The sequence below is a fragment of the Eleutherodactylus coqui genome, chromosome 6 (genome assembly GCF_035609145.1).
Source record: "Eleutherodactylus coqui strain aEleCoq1 chromosome 6, aEleCoq1.hap1, whole genome shotgun sequence".
Taxonomy (NCBI): Eukaryota; Metazoa; Chordata; class Amphibia; order Anura; family Eleutherodactylidae; genus Eleutherodactylus; species Eleutherodactylus coqui.
In genome coordinates, this window is record NC_089842.1 from 49,126,748 (window position 1) to 49,149,445 (window position 22,698).

At 44.7% G+C, this 22,698-nt stretch overlaps 1 protein-coding gene and 2 non-coding genes across 3 annotated transcripts; 1 reads left to right on the forward strand and 2 right to left on the reverse strand.

Moving 5' to 3' along the window:
- Nucleotides 1-4,645: 4,645 nt before the first annotated feature.
- Nucleotides 4,646-4,728, reverse strand: TRNAL-CAG (transfer RNA leucine (anticodon CAG)). The gene has a single exon. It is a non-coding gene; the product is annotated as a tRNA-Leu (tRNA).
- A 211-nt stretch (nucleotides 4,729-4,939) lies between these two features.
- TRNAR-CCU (transfer RNA arginine (anticodon CCU)) lies at nucleotides 4,940-5,012 on the forward strand. Its single transcript has one exon. It is a non-coding gene; the product is annotated as a tRNA-Arg (tRNA).
- A 6,482-nt stretch (nucleotides 5,013-11,494) lies between these two features.
- Nucleotides 11,495-20,400, reverse strand: LOC136632126 (L-amino-acid oxidase-like). Its single transcript, XM_066606760.1, has 7 exons — nucleotides 20,370-20,400; nucleotides 17,696-17,925; nucleotides 17,458-17,567; nucleotides 15,206-15,407; nucleotides 14,071-14,136; nucleotides 13,766-13,893; nucleotides 11,495-12,341 (listed from the first exon to the last, which is right to left on the reverse strand). The coding sequence occupies exons 1-7, from the start codon at nucleotides 20,380-20,382 to the stop codon at nucleotides 11,558-11,560; spliced, it is 1,533 nt and encodes a 510-aa protein (XP_066462857.1). The 5' UTR covers nucleotides 20,383-20,400; the 3' UTR covers nucleotides 11,495-11,557.
- Nucleotides 20,401-22,698: the final 2,298 nt, after the last annotated feature.

A 22,698-nucleotide genomic window follows, 5' to 3' on the forward strand; every position in this document is an offset into this window, starting at 1 on the left:
GCTCGTTCAAATGACAATTGTTCAGAATTATTCAGTATACATCCACTACGCGTGTTTGCGCTATGTATGAGGCTTTTTATGCGCATATTACTGTATTTTTTGCGCACACAGGGCATGTTCATTTGCGTGCAGCAGAGGAACGCGCTCTTATTTAAATGGTTATTTAGCTTTATGAGTAGCAGATGTGATCTTTTTTTTCATGGACTTATGCAGCATATTGAGCGTCTGCGCATGCCTTTGTGCCCTTCCCATAGCCTTTCTGTGCAAACATGGAAAACATGTATAAATCCATTGATATCAATGGGTTTTATGCTCTGCATATTGCGCACACAAATACACCCATGTGAAGGAGTCCTAAGCGAGAGGAACTGAGCGATTGCTGTTTAACCCTTGCCAATCCACTGTCTGACCTCTGAAGACATTATGATTTAAGACTGTACAGCTCCGATGTTGGAAGACGTCCGTCGGGGTTCTCTTACTGTATATTGCCAACCTCTCTGCTGTTGGAGCCTATCCAACATGTCACCTCATGCAGTACTGGCTTTAGCCAGCAGATAGCACCATTGTATAATGGCAGAAAAAGAGTAAGCCCCCTAGGAAAACCAGAATACAAATTGGATTGGAAAGGGTTAAATCAACAATAAGTGAACGAGCCAACGATGGTTTTTATGCCTGCATAATATAAGCGATGAACAAAAAGTGAACCATTATTGTTTCCCCCAAAATAAGACTGTCTTATATTAACTTTCGCCCAAAAAGAGCCGCTGGGTCTTATTTTCAGGGGATGTCTTATTATACTTAGAAGAGTCGGTCCAGGTCCCTCCCGACGCTCCCTGGAGCTCCGGCATGCTTCTTGCAGTCCTTCTTGGCCCACAGACGATCACTTCCTAGTTACGGGATTCATAAATCCTGCCTTCAGGAAGTGATGGCTCTGATTGGCTGAGCAGGGTTTGAGAACCAATTAATGCAGTGCTTGATGAACCAATGCGATGGCTGTGATTGGTTCTTCGACTGCTGCTCGGCTAATCAATGCAGCACTCGTTGAACCAATCCCAGCCATCGCATTGTGGAGGCGGAATTTATGAATTGGCTGAGCCGCGGCATTGACTGACCAATTCAGAAATCCCGCCTCCACAACGCGATGGTTGTGATTGGTTCTTCGACTGCTGCTCAGCCAATCAGAGCCATCGCTTCCTAGAGGTAGGATTTATGAATCCCGTATCCAGGAGGTGATCTTCAGTGGGCTGCAAGAAGTGCGTCAGAGCTCTGGAGAGCAGTAGGAGGGACTTGCACTGAGCCTACTAGGTAATGTATTGCATTTCTTTTTTTATGTAATGCATCTATGGTTTATTTTCGGGGTAGGGTTTATATTTCATGCCTCCCCGAAAATCCTGAAAAATCAGGGTAGGGCTTAATTTCAGGGTATGTCTTATTTTGGGGAAACAGGGTATTATCGTTCACTTTCACTTGTTTGAACATTTTTTGTCTAAAAGCACCTTTAAAAGGCCATGCCTTCTTCTCTGGGAAATTTAGACCCCTCCCAACACACATCGAAGACCTCTCACCCAGCAACCTACTGTACACTGATGAGGGGCAAAACAGTCTGTCTGTACACGGGTATCGCTTCCTTCTGGAGAAGACTCTGGTTTTGGCTTATATTCCCAGTCATGTTACAAGGCCTGTTAAAAGCTCTGACAATGGCCTGCAGGAATGCTCCCTTCTAATGGTGGCGCCCCAGAGGCATTATACACTCTCCCATTTGCACAACAAACGGCACATGCGGTGGATGTGAAAATCCGCATCACCCCTATCCTGCGCTGTGGATTCTTTCCACTGTAAGTGAATGGAGTTTGTTAAATGAACACTATAAGAATGAGCCGGGACGGGTTCTTACCTCTCACCCTTTAGAACCCCAATCATTCCGATATTCTTAAGGTGATACAGATAGCTGGAGGCCAAACGCTCAATCAGCCAACAACCAATCTTCCCAGCTTCCACATATCTATGCACACAGCAGCACAGGGTCCGTGTGTTCCCAGTGGGATGAGGGGAATAAGTGACCGCCACCCTCCTCTTATGGCAGCTATCTCCTATAAGAACAAAAGTTCTGACATGTTAAAAATCCTAAATGTCCCATCCTTCTTTACCCGATATCTGCCACTGTGGGAGTCGTCTCTCCTATAGATAGTAACTGGTCGGCCTGTCCTGCTAGAATCTGCAGGTGCAGCCGATGGTCGTCCTTTGTGCTTCAGACTTTGTAGAGTGTTCCTAATGCATCATTATTCTTTGCAATCTATTATTAAGTAGGTTAGTGCAACAAGTACCAGATGTAGCAGAGCTAATGTATGGAACTCTATAAACAACACATTGTAAAAGGATACTGTCATCACCTTTGAGCCCCATAAATTACACTATGGCAGTGATGGGGAACCTATGGCACGCATGCCAGAGGCGGCACGCAGAGCCCTCCCTGCTGGCACGTGCCGCCATCGGCCACTCACCACTTGTGAATACTGGCAGGGGCAGCGGCTCCCCTGCCGGCATTCACTCAGCTGCGCTGCTAGCAGCGCTGATCCCGGCGCACACTGTGACGTCAGTGTGCAGCCGGTATCCTCCTTCTCCCTCCCCCGACGTCTCCTACTACTTGGTTCTGCGAGAGCAGGGGGAGGAGGCGTCCAGCAGTACACTGACGTCACAGTGTGCACCAGGATCAGTGCCAGCAGCAACGCCGTGCAGAGGAGGAGCAGGTAAGTATATGGGTCACGGGGAAGGGGCGTGTCACTATTATGCTGGGGGCTGCTGTGGGGTGTCAGTATTACACTAGGGGCCGCTGTGGGGTGTCGCTATTACTTTGGGGGCCGCTGCGAGGTGTCGCAATTACTCCGGGGGCCGTTGCGGGGTGTCGCTATTACTCCGGGGGCTGTTGCGGGGTGTCGCTATTACTTCTGGGGCCGTTGCAGGGTGTTGCTATTACTACGGTGGCTGCTGCGGGATGTTGCTATTACTCTGGGGGCCACTGTGGGGTGTCGCTATTACACTGGAGTACACTGTGGGGTGTCGCTATTACACTGGGGTACACTGTGGGGTGTCGCTATTATTCTGGGGGCTGCTACTATACTGGGGTACACTGTGTGGTGTCGCTATTACTCTTGGGGCCGCTGTCGGTATCGCTGTTATACTTTGGGCCACTGTGGGATGTTGCCTATTGAGCTCACCTCTGACTCCGGAGTGACAATGAGGCAGAGAGTGGTGGTGGTGGTTGGAAGATGAAACCTGGGATTTCCTATTCTAGCTGCGCCAGAAGCCACATCTGTAGCGCCCAGGTATGAAATCCCCAGATTGTTTCCTCATGGATAAAGAAGGGTTTGTACACTTTTCCGGTACTGGTGTATCTTATCTCCACCGGAAGAAAGGGTGGAGACCTGCTTTGGGCAAGGGGAGGGGGCAGGTCACGCACCCAACAATGGATTGGCTGTTCCCCTGATACAATGTCCTGGCTGTCTTTCCTCATAAACCCCGACGATTGACAGCATGGGACCGCATAGAAGAAACATTTCAGTGAATGAGGGACGTCAGTAGTAAGACTATCAGCAGCGGGGGAACAGGAGCGGAGTTGCTCCCGCCCTTCTACTCAGGCATGGTGACAGCAGGACCCTGTTAAGTGTCGCTGGAGGAGGAATGTAGCACAGCAGACCACATACTGACAGCGCAGGAGCGCCCATCAGACAAGAGAGAGAGCGGGGGTGAGTGCCAGCAGCCAAGAGTGCAAAAGATGGCAGTGTGCCTCAGGGTCGGCACCACGGCCGATTAACAGCTGGCACCTGACATGCTGTCTTCAGAAGGTAACACAGCCATTAGGAGTACAAAATGCAGCAGCTCACAAATTGTCACCCTGGACCTGATATCCTCTCTGTAGTGGAGGGGTGCAGCGCCAAGGGTTAGGGTAAGGACTGTGGGTTAGGGTGAGGGTTACGTTTATGACTGTGAGCCAGGAAACCTCACATGCTGACATGCTGAACAGCCAGAACGTTAAAAGCTGTGTGCGGGAAACAGCCAATCCACTGTTGGGGGCGTGACCTGCCCCCTCCCCTTGGCCAAAGCAGGTCTCCACCCTTTCTTCCGGTGGAGATAAGATACACCAGTACCCCCTTTTCCTACAGAATATAGCGCAGAACACATCACTTTGGGGGTGTCACTCATACGCTCCACGTAGACGGGTGAGTTTTCCCTCCTCCAGATTCTGACATTACGTTTGTTGCCCGAAAGTTGGAAGGCAGCTTCATCACTAAACACTAAAGATTCCATGAAACCGTCACTTTCCGTTACAGTTTGCAGACTCTCGCAAAAAAACGTCACTGCGCTCTGTCGTCCGGTTTCGGGGCCGGTAACAACTGCAGTTGGTAGGGATAACCTCACAAACGTTTGCGCAAACCCGGAAGATCATTTGTAATAACCTATATTTATATTTTATTTATGTCACTATAATTAATATATATATACAGGGTTATTTGTGAGTCACTATAATAATCACCAAAACCTCTCCCTCCTATTCTGTACTATTACTATCATATATGTTGATATGCTGAGATGAGGAGAAATAACGATCAGCAGTCTCAGGACATTACTGCCTCGCAGCAAAAGATGATGTCAGAAGTGGGATTCGAACCCACGCCTCCAGAGGAGACTGCGACCTGAACGCAGCGCCTTAGACCGCTCGGCCATCCTGACTGTATAAGTGTTGCAAACGGGTAGGCTTCAGTAGGAGGGTCGCCGCTGCTTCCGCCCTCTGCCTCCTCCTTACAGCCGTGTGCGGGTATGACTGCAGATTCCACAGTGTACTAAAGTCTGCTAGAAGGTATGAAACACAACCTACAACATGAAGATCGGCACTAGGGTTATTGATAGATCTATTGCTGCTTCTCCCCAGCAATCTCCATCAGCCCCAGTGGCCTAATGGATAAGGCACTGGCCTCCTAAGCCAGGGATTGTGGGTTCGAGTCCCATCTGGGGTGACTGCAATGTTTTTACACTCCCTCAATCGTTTTAATTTGTGTTTTAACCAGATTGCACAGTGTTTTATGTAAATGAATGACTAATATCACTTGATGGGATGTAGTTAGTAATTCAACCCCGCCCATTAGATGATTAATGATGGGTTATCAGTGGGGCTGCTGCTCTCTAGTGTTAAAAAAGCAAACTGCATGTGATTGGAAAGTGGAATATAATAAGCAGATTGTATCCAAGTGTGTTTTGTGTGTTATAGGGAAAATAAGGGCTTACACAGGGTTTATAAGGGCTTAAACAGATGGAGGCATGCTCTAATACTCCCGCCGCTACAGAGCGTATTAACACATTAACAGTTTTTTTTATTATTCAAAGTCTGCGCTTTTGCGGTAAGTTTGAAAAAATAAGCAGTGAGGTAGGTCCTGCACTCTTTCTTGCTGGTAGAAAAACTTAGGGTGAATACCCACTTGCGTTTTTCTTGCAGGTTTTTTTTTTATGCGATATCGCTGCGTTTTTTTAACGCGATTGTCAATAGGACTTTCTAATGTTAAAAATGCATCGCACAAAAATCGTAAAAAAGCACAAACTTGCGATGATTTTTTAACATTGGAAAATGCCACTGTGAGAAATATAGAGCAAGTCCTATCTGTTCGCATAGTATTAACGGGCGAGAATCCCGATAGTAAAAACGAAACCATTGAACTCAATGGTTTCGTTTCGTCCTGTTTTGGGGCCATGAAAACGGCACAAAATCACGCTCATCTGAAGAAGCCCTGAGGATAGTTCTGGGGGCTTATTTACAGAAACGCATTTGCGCTAAGGATTAGGCATGAAAAACTTGTGCGTGCAATACGCTGTGAATAGAACCCTTTGATGTCAGTGGATGTGGTCAGGTGTTGTTGTGTGCCCATGTCCTTATTTTGGTGCGTATTATGCACCAGTTAGCCCATACTGTTATTTTGTATAGCGCCAACTTATTCCGCAGCTTAAATATTCCATATTAAACTTAATTGGCTATTGAAACCAATGGGAGCGCGCTGCATGTTTTTAACGCTCACAAATATACATGGAATGCACACGCAAAAAATGCATGCATATTGTTAGGGGAGCATTTCTGCAAGCGTACCGTTAGGTGGGTTAGGGCGCCCACACATTTGCGTTTTTTTAACATTGCGTTTTTTTCACACGAATGTCAATGGGACTTTTTAATGTTAAAAACGCATCACACAAGCTCACACGGGCAGATATGTCCCACGTTATTTCACGCCCATAATACGCAGTGCTAAAAGCCCATTTATTTCTATTGGGCATTTACACCTGCGTTTTTTTCCTCACTTTTTATGCACGTGAAGGAAAGCGCAGCATGTCCTGTTTTGGTGCATATTACACGCGTAATATACACCAATATAGACTATGGAGATTTAACATAAACAGCAAATACAGATTTACAGGCATATTTGCTATGTTTTGTGTATTTTACATACATGAAAAAGACGTGAGTAAGGACTTGAGCCTCATGTCCACGGCATAAGTAGAATTGAAAAAAGCATGGGACTCTGGTGAGATCCGCGCCCCATAGGGAATCATTGGGCAACATCAGGTAATTAAATACCTGCGGATGTCATTTTTCCCCGGCGTGCAGACAGCACACGCGGGAAAACAACCACAGCATGCTCCATTTTTGTGTGGCTTTCCCACACGGACGGCTCCCGTGGCTTCCATTGAAGCCAATGTAAGCCGCCGGATCTGCAGCACGCACGCAGCTGTTTTGCGCTGTGCCATGGGACCGCGGCAAACAGGAGTTTAAAAAAAATAAAAATTATGCACGATGCATGCGTGCGGCACACTCTTGGCGTGCCAGGTACATCCGCCGGGCAGAAGAAACAAGATCCGGCCGCGACAGAGGGGAGACCCGCAGCGTCCCAACAGGTAAGTGTAATCTATTTCTTGGCCTCATGTCTGCGGGTCAAGAGGGAAGTGCTGCAGGATTCTGCACGGGGAATCCGCGTGGGTCCGAATTTCCCCGTGGACATGAGGCCTTATTCAGAAAACAATACGCGCAAATACACTCGCGTCAGCACAATGTATTGGCGCAGTGAATGAGGTTGATTTTATGCGCATATCAGCACATAGTGCTGTACTTTTTGTGCACACAGGGCTGGTTCACATACATGCGCAAAATACTCCCGACCTAATTTAAAAGGCAATTTAGCTTAATGAGGTATAGATGTTTGCTGCTTTTCAGCGAATTGTGTTGCGTAATATCACATTTGCGCACCTGGCATAGACTGCGCATATACAGTCATCTGAAGAAGCGCTAAGGACTCACTCACACAGGCGTATTGTCATTGTGTATTATGCATATATTTGTTACAGTACACAGCAAACATGCATATTTGCTGCGTATCTTAAAGGGGTTTTCCAGAATAATACTCGCTCATCTCGAGTAACTGCCTTCTCCTCCGAGCGTGCTCGGGGGAGCAGCGGGCGTTAGCGCGGGGGGGGGGGAGATCTCTCCCCCCCCCCCCCATTCCTCTCCGCTCTCCCCCGCTGACCCCCCCCCCCTGAGCACTTACCAAGCGTGCTCGCTCATCTCTACTTGACCTATTCTCAGGATAGGCCATCAATAGTTGTTCGGCCGGGGTTCGTCGCTTGAGACTCCAACAGATCAGCTGAGCAGGCGCATGTTGTCAGCACCGCAAATACACAGAGGTCGGAGTTGAAGCAGCGGAAGTCGGTATTAGTGTATCTTGACGCCACCCGAACCAAGGGGTTTGACAGGGGGAATGCCCCTGTCACACCCCTAGCTGCCGATTGGGTCAAGATCTGAAGGTCCTACAAGGTGGTGTTAGGTCTCCCTGTGCTGCACCACAGCCGCTGTGTTGGCTGTGCTCCCGAGCACCTTCTACCAAAGTGAGATGCCGTTGCTTCACCTCGCTCTGGACTCCCTAATGCCGAGGCCGCTCTGCGCGTTAAGACAGAGGAGTGTAGTGGTGCCAGGGAACCCCCTTCCCGATGTGCCAATGTGCACCTGGAGCGGGGGACCTGCATGCCAACTAAGACATGTGAGTGCAATGTCCAGTGAGGCTGCTGCGGGCTCCGTGCTGCAGCAGTGCTAGGGAAGCCGCTTCACGTAGCTGCTGATGCTCCCCCCTCTGTGGTGAATGGCCTAGCAGGCTGGGAAGGAGCAGTATGATTTTCTTATAACTCGTTCTGGCCGGCCAGCGGGTAAATAACTAGCAGCTGCGGATGGCTGGCTGTAGCGGTGGACGCTGTATCCTTTCACCTACAATGTTTAGTGGGCTGCCAGAACCTACATCCCATCGAACTCGGCAGCCAATGACGTACAGTGGGCGTAACTCCCCTGTCAAACCTGACTCCACCAGTACTTCCTGGTGGCGTCAAGATACACTAATACTGCGGAAGTCTCCACGCCGACCTCTGTGTAGCGGCCGGCGCTTGTAACTGCAGGCTGAGGTCTCATTGACATCAACGCGAGCAGTACCTGCAGTTACAAGCGCCGGCCACTACACAGAGGTCGGCGTGGAGACTTCTGCTGCTTCAGCTCTGACCTCTGTGTATTTGCAGCGCTAACAGCACAGAGAAGAGCTCATAATAGTATTTCCCTGGAAAACCCCTTTAAGGGTAAACACCCACTTGCGTGTTTTTAACGCTGCGATATTGCTACGTTTTTTTTAACGCGATTGACAATCGGACTTTATAATGTTAAAAACGCATCGCAAGTTTGTACTTTACAATTTTTGTGCGATGCGGTTTTAACATTAGAAAGTCCCATTGGCAATCGCATGAAAGAAACGCAGCGATATCGCAGCGTAAAAAACGCAAATGGGTGTTCACCCTAAGGCCTCATGTCCACGGGCAAAAGAAGAATTAAAATCCGCGGCGGATTTTAACTCTTCTCCCGCACGCGGATCTGCACCCCATAGGGATGCATTGACCACCCGCGGGTAGATAAATACCCGCGGATGGTCAATAAAAGTGATTTTTAAAAAAAAGGAGCATGAAAAAATCTGGACCATGCTCCATTTTCGTTCTAAAATAAGAATTAACTCACCCGCAGCGGGCCGGGAGGGTCTTCTCTTCATCACGGCCGGATCTTTCTTGCTTCGGCTCGGCGGATGTGCCCGGCGCATGCGCGCGGCATGCCGGCGTGCCGAGTTCATCCGCCGGCCGAAAAAGAAGATCCGGCCGTGAGGAAGAGAACACCTTCCCGGTCCGCTGCGGGTGAGTTAATTCTTTTAAATTCCTATTTTAAGCGCTCATGTCTGCGGGGCAGGAGGGACCCGCTGCAGATTCTCCATGTAGAATCCGTAGCGGGCCTGATTTTCCCCGTGGACATGAGGCCTTAGGCTGGTGTCACATGGGCATAAGAGTATTCGCACAATGGTCGTTGTGCAATTGCGCGTGCATGTGTATATTTTACTGTAACCATGCTCCCATTCATTGAAATAGGTAATTAAGGTATTTAGTTCAATATGTGCTATTTTCGTGCTCAGGAAGAATTATTCATTCCTGTATGAATGAATGAACTGTAAATTAATAATCACCGGTGTCCACAGCCATCCAGATTGTCGGAGTCAGGTACCGATGCTCACCTGTTCCCAGCACCAATGCCACCACTGCCAGGTTTGGACTTCCCTGACATGGCTGTTGCCGAATTGTTTGGTCATGTGTCCAGTTCCCACATCCAGTAAAGAACCAAGCTGGCAGATTACCGAGCCCTGTATCAACCTTCTGAAACCTGCATCCAACTGGCCCCCGGTTACTATGTGGGCATTTGAGACTGGCACATGGTATTATGGGGAATCTGTGGCTGGTGCATGCCGTTACATGGACATTTTTGGCTAGTGCACACTGTCATGGGAGCATCTGGTGTGTGAGGCTACAGGGGCAACTGAAGGCGACTCACAGTGTTACTGCTTGATCTAAGGGTAAGAAAAAACACTCTGCCCTCTGGATGCCACATGATGCTCTCTCTGCAATGGCATCTCCATTCTTTCACTCTAGGTCTATTTGTCAATGCCTGCAGTAACATAACATCAAGTTCTCAGTGTCGGACTGGGATGCCTAGGGCCCACCAGTAAAACTTACTCTTACCCCCCCCCTGTTACATGAAAATATTAACTGATCATTTTTAGGCCTTCAGGATGTAGCAACTAGTCTTAGTTTTTCCATTGTCGCATTCCAACAGCCATACGTTTTTCCCATTTATGTAGCCAAATGAGAGTTTGTTTTTTTTCCAAGGGCAATTAGGGGTACATATCATATAACTTTAGGAACGCCTACCACCTGACCACTACAGCGAATCTGAGGCCGCAGTAGTCAGGTGTCATTCTCCTGCTCTCATGTCACCCAGCATCTGAGTGGTGATGCCAGAAGAAAGGCACCTGTCTGCTGCAACCTCTGATTGGTTGCAGTGGTCAGGTGATAGCCAAAACCAAAGATTGGGAGGGTCGTGGGAGCTGCAGCCCTGGATCACCAAGGGAAAGGATGAGTACATATCCCTCCTTTTATTATTTTGGATTCATTAAAAAAAAAAAGCCCCACACCTTGATAGTCCCTTTAATGCTAAAGGGTTCTTTTGGAAATAAAGACCCTCAGAGCCCATTTACATTTGTGCCAGAGGCTCAGCTCATTGCCTTCAGCACAGTTCAGGTACGAAATCCCGGACAAAATAGCCCTGCATGCTGCACTATGTCACCTGGTATGACTGGATGGAGATGGTTATAGTCAATAAGTTTGTTTGCCTCCTTTTTAGTATTGAATCCAGCAGTCCCAGTAATTTTTTGTTCAGCTCCAAGGACCTAATTCTGGAAGGGACCTTTCATGTGTTTTGTACATCACGGATGATAATTGCTTTTCTTTTGATAATATATGTTCTATCTACACACTTCCATTAAGACAAATGTTTTTACTATGTTCAATTACAAAAAAAAAACAAAAACATTTTCACATTTGTTCTGAGCAACTGATTTATTTTATGGTAACACATCACTTAAAATGGGTTTATTTACATGGTCTATAAAATATCACTAAAAAGATGGTCTCAGACTCTTGTCTTCACAAGTGAAATGACAATTGAAAGATGGTGTAGCCTTGAGGGATGATTGGCCTCAAGTTTCTTCTTCTGTTAAGATCTTATTGATCAATGTATGCCATTTCTGATCGCTCATAGGCTGTATTATTCACCAAAACGTTTTTGTTGTATTGCTAATAAAAGTACTGTTTTTACCCCAAGTGCTAGGGTTTCCAGGAAGACTGGACCCATCATTTGTGGGACTGTCAAAAGTTGTCTAAATATTTAGAAGAGGTTACTAGTTTTCTTTCCAATATTTATGATATGTCCATTCCAAATTATCTCCAATTATGTATTTTCTCATATCTCTTGCAGGATCTAGGGGGGTAGAGGATGAGCAGATGTTCCACTAATTATTAGTGCCAGTTATCCGCAATCTATGACCAAAACTGCTCAATTTATTAATCAGATTTTATTTTTAAAGCCATGCAAATCTCTACTATATAATCAAATACTTTATCTATGGAGAAACATCATGGAGTCCCTCTGAATTTCTCTTGCTGCCCTCAAACCAGTCTTAGCGGCAGTGTCAATCCAGCCATGAGGAGATGATACGTGCTCCCCAGCAAAGTAAATTCTGCCTTCTGGTTTGGATAAGTCTTCATACATATCTCCAAGCTGATATGGTGTGAAATAAGCAAATGCTCCCATGGAATATGGATCCAAACTCCATTTCTTCACCACATACTTTGGGCAGAGTTTCTTCAGCTCCTCCTTTGGTATTCTATGAATGATAGACAAGTCTTTCAAAACGATATCAACACAATCCTCATCACTGAGCGATGCAAAGAACAGTGAATCATCTTCTAAAACGTATGCCCCCAGGATAACACCTCTTCCATTGGTGGAGTTACGACTTGGGTAGTAGATATTACGAGATGGTCGATCTGTAATACTTGTTCCACCGACAATACCGTCCTTCTCCCAAAATCTCTCATTGCAGCTCAGGTGAATCTTTGTGGCACTTGCATAGTGAACGAAACTCAGAGCATTGTATTTCTGATTACTCAGTGGAGGACTGAAGTCTATACGTCTGGCGGCCTTGGCGGTGGTGGTGATGATGGCATAGTCTGCAGATATGCTTGTGAGAACGGAGGAATTAGATTTACGGTAATGGACAATCACAGATTTGTGCCTCTGCATAACTTTGACTACAGGGGAATTTAGTTTGATGGCACTTCCCAGTTGTCTGGCCAATGCTGAGGGCAACAGGTCGAAGCCACCAACAATCTGATCCATCCTGGTGGGAAAAAAAATAGGGTTTTGAACTTTGGACAACACATTCAGCTAAGGATATTACAAACATGGTCGGTCTCTCTGTCTTTCCCAAAATTGTGTGCATCCAAATTACATGTTCACATTTTTAGCGCTCAATAGAATAACTACCATGGAGTGTCCGAAGCAAGAACCAATAGACCCAGACAGAACCAAATAGTGGTATAGTAGAGCAGAAGTCTAATATTGAATGCAAGGTGGCAGATTTATCATAATTGTCCCAGGAACAAGTACACTAAATAAAGTATGACTAGCAAGTCACATCCTACCGTTGCCATAAAAATTCTGCAAGCTGAAGTTCAAAAGTTTCTTAGAAGTTGCAAGCAGTTACAAAAATATCTAAACTTTCTAACAAATATGTGATAATTCAGCCATGACCGTTTTTAGGACGTTCTTATTCAAGCACATTTATGGAGACATTCTAGCTTTTTTTTGTGGCTTGTTAGATGGATCTAAGACGAATGCTATTTCCCAATTTCCACAATCCTTGCATATTAGAAGGTTCTTTCAGGAATGGCATCATACCAGGACTAGGCTCTGGCACTTTATTTTGTCTGGCAAGGCACAATGGGACGCTCTTGAAGAGTTCCCCCTGTGTCCTGACAAACTTAATTGTTTCCACATAGACAAGGATACAGTTGAAGACTATGGAGGAGCAGAAAACTATCAACTCCTTGTGCTACTATTCTCTCTGGTAGGCCACAGTCCATTTCAGGACTGTCGATTATGAGGTCCTGGGACCTTGATACAGGCTGGTGTAATGCAGTAATGTCCTCACATTGACCTGCGCTGTGTCACTGATAATGTGGACCACATGTAATGGGGATGGAAAAGTTAACCCTACAAACTTAGGAAATGATGTTCAATAGGTTCTTGTTTGGTAAAATGGATAAAGTGTTAACTGTGGATAGGAAAATGTCACAATGTTAGTGTGAGAAAGCCTGTAATGCTATTAATCGCTAGGGGTAATACTGTAGTTTTTGGAGTGTATACCAGTAAACTATTCGATATGTGTAGGGTTAGCTATACAGTGTTTATATAGACTAGCGGAGTATAGATATACATGTTCCCAAACGGTGTTAGGATACAGGCCATATACGTAGAGTTTATTATGCAGACATTATAGCATAATCGGATAGGTACTACAGTGCTAAATATTGTCTATTGTAGAACTGCCAAGAGAGAGTTGAGACAGAGCAAACTCAGCGGTTTTGCCATTGTGCGGATATGCAAAATCGCTCCGTGTGAACCCAGCCTTATAGGGTATGGGGAACTGGTCTAGCTAAACTGGGCAGCCCCTTTAAATATTATTTTGTGGCAACCATATAATCATAGCTGGAGGGATACACCGGCATTGTTAAAGGCCTTGAACAAACTCATAGACTGTACCTTTTGTTGTTCATCAAAGTAAGTCCTGATTCATAAAGTGATATGAAGTAATTGCCATTGGCATTTTTGTAGTGTCCAAGCATTTGAATAGCTCCGGCACTTAGATGTCCTTCGTCAACCAGGAAAGACTGTTTCAAAGAAGCAAAAACAAGTAAATTACTATCGTACTGTCTATATCTGTCTGTCTATCTATCATATCTATATATCATTTCATATTTATATTTAGCTATGTATCATCTATTTACAGAGCACTTTTGATAGTTGATGGCGTGTAATATGTATCTGTGATGAATGACTGGTAATACCTGTTTGGAAGCGCTGTCAAGTTCGTCCAGAAGTGCAGAGCAATTTCCATGAGCTTTTTCGACGAGCTGAAAATAACAGAAGTGATCAGTTTGGAAATAGAGCAGGTCTGCACCCTAATGTAAAACTTCTGTGCATCCCCAGACAGTATGTTCGCATGATTGACCTGCACATCAACAGGTCAAATGTGTTAATTCTGTATAGTAGATTATACTGGATGGTACCATGAGCAGTAACCAGAGTGGATAACTTCTCTATAATGTCCAGGATAGATATATCCACTCTGTGGTGTACAAAAAAGACAGAAGGAGCCATAGCAAGGATAAAAGTGATGCCCCTTTCAATAGCTGCTAGATAGCGCCCCCTACTTCTAACTACCCACAACAGGAGGTCTTGGTGCACCTCATAGTTCCATAACTAAATACATTTTCCACTTTTATGCTTGATAACATTGCAGCATCTGAAGAGCCCACATCCCTGTGTAGGTGTTACACCAAACACCTCGTCCGAGTCGGATGTAATAGTTGTCCTAAAAAGGACGAATATACACGATAAGTAACGCAGAGCAAAACTATTTAGAATGAAAGTGAAAGGGGGAGGAAAGGGAAATCTCATTCTATCACACTATTGCAAGGTAACCTTGCCTAGAAACAGGGTGATCGTCCTGACAAGGGTAACCCAAGTCCAAAACCTGAAGGCACCTAGACTGTCCATATGAGATGACAGGGGGTTGGCGGGGTGACAATCAAAAGATGTAATTAGCAATTGATACAACAGTACTAGGAAGCAGATGATACTAAACCAAGGAATTTGTATAAGGAAATCTGAAAGTGTGATGATATCAGGAGGACAAGAACTGGACCAGAACTCCACCATGAAGGTGAATAACAGTTGCCCTCTGAGAGGAGGGGTTGGAATGAATACACTGCAACAGCAATTGATTTTCTACATTTAACCACTGGTAAGAAGTTTTTTGTATTTGTCTCTACATGGTTGCTAGCACTTGGGAAACGCACAAAACATCCATATGACCACTTTAATTGCCTGGAAAAGGTCAAGCTATCTCTACGTAGGTCCATGAATGAGCGGACATCTCCCTACTTATGATGACCACCCTATTAAGAAAGATGGAAATACCTTGTTTAACAGGCTATTGTATAACTCAGAAACTGATTTCCCTTTTTCTTCTGGTTGTAGATTAAATGTAAACAGATTTGGGTCCTTCATCACTTCTTTATAAACTTGTCGGATATTGTTGAAGAAATAAAAATTATCTTCGTCATATATAATAAAAGGCTCCAGTTTCAGATCGAGCTGTTTACAGTATTCACGTACAATCCTGTAAGAAGTAACAGAAGTGTCAGTAATGTAGAACACATAGTATTTGGGACCATATGGGATGGCTCTACAAATATTCACCACTTTCATCATAGAAAGACAATTCCACAGTTTTCCATCATGTGGCCAAAATAAAAGGGTTTTCTAGTTTAGAAAACCCATTGTCGTATACCATATAAGGGCCTTCTGAGTTAATGGAGGATGGATCCCCTATTCAGGATCCTCATCTCTTAGCCAGAGTTGAGAACAGTTGCAAAGAGTGTGTGAAAGTAATCAGAAGTAATGTAGTATTACATTATTCCTTCTCATCACAGTTTGCAAGGTACCCAACAGCCGACCCATCCATTATCTCTCCTCTGCTTTCACATAGGAGCAATAGTCATACAGAGAATGGAGGCGAAGTGCGCGGGAATCTCTTTCAGCTGCTTGCCTACATTCACTGAACGACTGCCTGTTTACACAGGTTGATAGTTGCTTGGTTTATAGGTAAGGTTGAAAAACCAGTTACCATATATACTCGAGTATAAGCCCAGTCAATAAGTTTTATCACAAAAAACTGGTAAAACATATTGACTGGAGTATAAGCCGAGCTATACTCAAGTATATACCGGGTTAAAAAAAACCTCCATGCTCACCTCCCAGCCGACGTCTGTGTCCCAGGCGGCAGTACGGAAAGCAGCTTCAATTTCTGTGTTCCCGGCGCGGTGCGGCAAGCTGCTTGAATTCTCCCCACTGTCTTCCCCCGCAGTCCTCTCTGCTCGGCTCTGTCATCCTCCGGCATAAGCGCTGTGATTGGATCAAGCGCCAGCTGCAATTGGCCGGCACTCAATCCAATCACAGAGCTTACTTCCACAGCGCTGACGGCGGGGGATTTGAAATCTGAGCAGGGAGACGACAGCGGGCAGAATTCTAAAGGTGTTTTTCGCATGCTCTCAACGCCCTCTTACTGCCGGATAGTACGGGATCTTTTCTGATCTCGCGATATCCTCTGGGCGTAACTGTACGCCCTGTTGCACTAAGTACCTCCCTGCCAGGACGTGCCGTTACGTGGGAAGGGCTTAAGGAACCCTTCTACCAAATAGATAATCCCTTTAAGTATTGTGTAAATGTTATTAAAGACAACAGAAAGTCATCAGGCATTGTACAACACATGACGTATAATGTACCATCCAATCCAAAAAATGTAAAAGGACTTGGCTGCTTGCTGAGTGGCCATGCCTTCCCTGATCCGATGTAAGACCTCTTCTGAGTGTCTTGAGCCAACAGAATATGCCCCTGCTGCTCTCCCTTCCCATCATGCTGTTTCATTGAAATACTGCAGCTGCATCCCCCACCTCCCCCTCCTCTCTATTTTGTATCTAGGGCACCTTCACACGGGCATGTGGTACGTATTACATGTGTGCTTTTTGAGCACGTAATAAGATATACCAATCTGCTATAGGTTATCATGTTGCTGCTCATACATATTGCGCGAAATTCGTGTGCAGGAAAGATCACAGCATGTTCTATCTTGGCGAGTATTACGCATGCAGCCAGTACGCAGTGCATGGCGATTGGCGGCACGCAGTTAGTATGCAATGTCAGTGAATTACACTCGTTTGAAGCCGCCCTTACTGTTTCACACTAGATAGATATTTTTGGTGTCTGAAGCCGCTTGGAGATCACACTTTCTCCTATATTACAAAATGTTCCCATATACTATATACAATCACATGTACTACTGATATATGGAGGGTATTTTGACAATAGATACATTTTTACTTTAAAATCCTCCAAAAATATTTAAAATGTTATGTTGGAAAATCAGGTGCGATATATTCTTCATATATCACGACTTTTGGTGCATAAGTTTCATAAAAGACGAATTTACTCTATTTAATAGCACAAAAGAAAGTTTTGTGCCCAAGATTTGGCATATTTGGCAACTTTTTAGCCACTAATAATGTGTCATATCTTGTCTATGTGTACTCTGCTTACAGTACCCAATCAAATAATCTGGGGTCCATGTCTGTACAATTACTAATCTCCAAATGAATCTGCAGTACTGATACCTGTGAGACTCCGGCAGTCGCATTGGTCCCAAGTCTGCATACCAGCCCTCTGGATCTCTATATGTTCTCACACGGCCTCCTACTCTGTTGTCAGCTTCCAGCACAGTCACCTGCCATGTAAAATATAAAGCATGATGCATATGACATTGGCATGATGTCACCCTTATATTGTAACTGTATGGTGTATTTGGCGTAAGTATGAAGTAACAGCAATCATCTTAATTAATATCCAACTTACCTTATGTCCAGCATCTTGCAATGTTTTGGCTGCAGCGAGTCCGGACATTCCAGCACCAACAATTACAATGTGTTTGCGATGAGCCATCTTGGTAGATGATAGTTTTGGTAGCCCATTTTTGGCTATATCTAGTAACTCATCATATTCGGGGTCTTGAAGGCATTCTTGCAAAACGTTCAGATCAGTTTTAACCGTTCCAGCCAATAGCCAGAGTACCAGGGGAAGAAATACTGTGGATGATGGAGATGGAGACGATAATGCAGTTTATTAAGTATCTTAGGATAAGAAAACCACCAATTTGCTGTATCATTTTTTAAAGTGGATGTGTGAATCAATTAAAGGGGTTGTCCCAAGACGACAATCCCTACTGATATGGCTCATTAGGGTATGTGGACATTATAGATCGTCTATGAACTAGAACTAAGACTCGTTCTGGTGGCCTTATGGGCCTTTTTGCAAATCCGACAGTCATCCCAGCCATGATCGTTCCATATATCTGCCCTTGTGTGTGTGTATTTTTAATTCTGCATCAAAATCTACAATTGGTCTGCGGATTTTGGTGTGGGCTTTACTGCGGCTTATGGTGCATTGTGCAGTGTATTGCATGATATGTAATCTCCTGAATGTAGTAATTTTACTACAGTTTATAAGCTGCATTCTTTCCTGTAAAGGAAGAGTTAATAGCAACCACCGCCTTAGACTATTTATCATCTATGCAGTTGCACCTTACAGCTGAATGCAATCTGTAGGACATCTGATCACACAGAACAAGGACGGAAGGGCTATAAGAAGACCAACGACCAGGTAACTGCCATGTGGGAATTGGTGGCATATTGGGGGTAGCCTTATTAATATTATCTCATAGCTTTTGCCAAGTAAAGTTGATTTACTATATTCTGGGGTTTTATATGAAATGTTTTGAAGGTGGCATAGGAAGTGATCAACCTTTCTAACTCTCAATTAATGGACCACACAGCTTTGATGTATTTTTTCGTCACCGTGTGGAAGGACGAGAAAAAGCTAATTAAGCTCGGGGCTTGATCGCGTCTTTTTTTCACACAATTTAACGGTGCATGCGGGCGACCGTAAAAACACATACACTCGTGTGAAGGAGGCTGGTTTCAGATGAGCGTATTGCAGGCACATTTCTGTATCAGTAATACAGACATGTGTCCTGGCCTGACCACTAGGTTGACTGACCCAAACTCGGAACATATTGAAATGCGCTCGTCTGAAACCTAAGGGCTTATTCACACTGGCGTGACTCACACCTGTGTGCTGTCCTTGTGTGCACCAGACGGCACATGGACAGTATACGGACCCGTTATAGTCAATAGTGCTCTGTGTAAAAAAGTTGCAACATGTTCTATTCTAGTTCCGTTTCATGGATGACTATTGCTCATCCAAATCAATGGATGCAAAAAAAATGGAGTGCACATGAATTGGCAAGCAGCACTGGATCGCTAAACTATACTAGAAAAAATATTGTCCCCCCTTTCATTTTTTGTGTGTGAGAAAATCGCATCACACATAGCTGTAAAAATCAGACGGATGCAACACGATTAAACGCAGTCTGCTTTCTACAGACCAAGATCGGACATTGTCATCCGGATAAGGCTTTTGGGTACCTTGCGGTGAATTAGCTGTGGGCTTTCCGCAGTGGGAAAACTGCAGCAAATACGCTGGAAATCCACAGTGGCTAAATCTGCACCTAAATAATGCGAATTAGTTCATTGTTTCTGTAGCAGATGGGCTGTGGATTTTAACCCTTGTATTTCAAGGCTTGATATCCCCTGCACAGATCTGCAGCATCAGTAGGCATGCTGTGGATTTAGAAGCCGTAGAGTTTTTCAAAAGTTTTCCGCTCCATGTCAAGTAGACTTTAGAAATCTCCTCCACACGGCTTGTACTGTAAGGGCTCCCACACACTTGCGATTGCGTTTTTTGTTAACGCGATTGTCAATGGGACTTTCTAATGTTAAGAACGCAACGCAATGCACCAAAAACGCAGTTGCGTGCGTTGCGTTTTTTTACAATAGAAAGTCCCATTCACAATCGCGTTAACAAAAAACGCAATCGCAAGTGTGTGGGAGGCCTTAATGTTGCAGCATTTCCATCCTAAGAGTAGCTTCACACCTACAGTATAAATGCTGTGGCATTTCCGTAGCAGTTGTGCTGTGGAAATACTGCAACATTCACAGTACAAGCCATGTGGAGGAGAATTCTAAAATGTACTGCACATGGAGAGGAAAAGTTCTAGAATGGAAAAACTTTCTGCTGCAGAATTAAGGACGTCTTGTGGAATTGTTGTTGTGGATTTCTAACATACCGGAGATGTAATTCCGCAATTAAAGTCTAGGTAAAAAAAAGTAAGGAATTCCGCAAGACGTTTCCGCAGAACACATTCCGCAGTTAAAAACGTGACAATTCTGTGAAAGGTCCCTACCAGTCACACTTTATCCAAGGTAGCCACTTCCCTACACATTCAGAAGATAGCAAAATGTCCCTGACATGAGGCTCCTTACAAGGTATCATTCATAAAGCAAGTCAAATCTGATAAAGAACCTGCCGAGAGGTTGGATATTTGCATCGATGGTTCTATTATTATAGTTAGGAAACGTTATATAATATAAGCCAATGTATAAAATAGAGTATTGGAAAATACAATACATACCCAACTTGTCCATATCTTCCTCCAATGTAATTTTCCAATAAGATGTCCATCGGGTAACAGTACTTATATACCTTTGCTGGCCAGGAATCCAAGGAGGGACTTTGCTGCTTTGCATAATTTGATGGCAGGTACTGAACATCTTGTTATGTTGGCATGACAATTATATTATATATCACTTGTTACAACATGTACTTTGCCTCCAGCACAGTTCGTATTCTACCTATTTCTGGTTCTGACTTTTTCTGGGTCAATTGAGGAACATTTAGATGACCGCATACAGTGATGGCTTCATCAGTATATATATAAATATATATATACAGTATACTGTGCTAGGTAGGCTGACAGTATTGTCATACGTAATCATGTAACATATATTTGTCAGCAACCTGAACACTTCCTGCCAAAATTGAGAGATCCTCGGACACTTCCACCCCATGTCCACCATTTCTCCAACAATTCAAGGGACATTTGTTGTAATCCAACTGCCCAATCCTTATCGCTCCCCGATATCTGCTGATAGGGTAGAGTTGGGAGGTCCTCATATACGTTCCATTTTGGACCCTTCCCCTGAAAGCTGAGGATTCGGCTGATGTATGTCTAATATGTATGGCCACTCTTAGGCTAAGGCCTCAGTCACACGGGCATTTTTTCGCGCAATTTGCGTATGCGATTCGCGTATATATAGACCCAATGCTTCGCAATGGGATCGGTCACATGTCCGTTTTTTATGCGGATGTGCGATAAATTATAGGACACAACGATTCGCAGAACGCGCCTATCTGCGTTCTGCATTTAATTGTGCGCACAAAAGGCATGTACTGCAACTAGCTGCAATTTTTCGCTGGCGAGCACGCCGCACCGTACTCCCATCATCTGCACGAGTGCATAGTCTTCTAGGAAGTGATTACTTGAATAAAATGAAAGGCGGACAAGGTGGTCGTAATATGGGGGCAACAGGTTATCTTATCAAATCTCCAGTAGTGCCACGCACATCCAGGTCGGACCAGAAGCAGAATGAAGAACAGGCCTCATTAGCAGTTATTTATGACACCTTGTAGTGGGCTGCAGCATGATTACATGCACGACGAAAAAGTTCCGAAAAAGTTTTGGCCGATCCAAGATTCATGCGCATTTTGATGCGCATGGCGATTTTACTCAGGTCAGACAGCCATTTTGCTGCAACGATAAACGCGGCTAGGTGCAGATTTTTTGGTGAATCGTCAGCCCTGGTCACGCGATTTGCGGATGCGCATCCGTTATGTGATCCGCAAATCGCGCGAAAAAATATGCCCGTGTGACTGAGGCCTAAGGATCTTCCTGGGGATCCTCATAGGAACTCACCACAACTTACTATATAGAGCCCTATATAGTACTATATAGGGATGGAACAATAGGCTTCCATTACTCACATGAAGACCAATAAGGGTTCTTTCATACGTAGCATAATCGCTGAAAAACTCACAGCAATTAAGGCTCGTGCAGACGGGTGATTTTGTGTGCGTTTTTGCACGCGCAAAATCGCTTGCGCAAAATGCAGAGAATAAAGCTCATTGATTTCAATGGGTTCCCTAATATTTTGCGTTTTCCCGCTTAATTTTCACACATGTGAAAATATACGCATCATGCTCTATTTTTGTCAACCCAAGGCACCTTAGGAGTCTATGGGGGTGCGCAAATGCAGGAGCCCTATCACTGGAAAACGGCAGCGGCCAAATCCACACTTAAATGGTTCGATTTGGGCAGCGTTTTTTTCCTGCAGATTTGCTGCAGGATTTAACCCTTGTATATCAAGGGTGGAAGTCCACAGCAGAAATATACACACTGCAGATTCATTGCACCAAAAGTTGCTGCACCATGTGAAGGGGATTTCTGAAATCTCTTCCCCCATGGCTTGTACTATAAAAGCTGCTGAATTTTCATTCCGATTCCTGCAATGGAAATTCCGCAGCATTTCCAGCCTGTGTGAAGGTGTCCTCAGGGTTCCTCATTTCCAGCATCCCGACTTCACTATTCTCTCCGGCAACCCCAGAATGGAACCCATGGATATAGGCCTGACTGTGAACCGGACTTTGTAGCCAGGTTTTCCCACAGATTACAACTGATCCCCGGGATCTCAGCAGGGGGACACTTTGTGATCAACTTATTGTCAAGGAATTTTTTTTATCAAGTAACAATTGTCCGAAGTGGACAACGCCTTTAAATTTATACTGCAGCATTCCATTCTTCCTGGTTCTGTACATATAATTATACAGACAGCCATATATAGGTCAGGGATATGTGTATATATATATTTATTGTCTGATAAAACAGCTCTGATTCATAGGTGAAT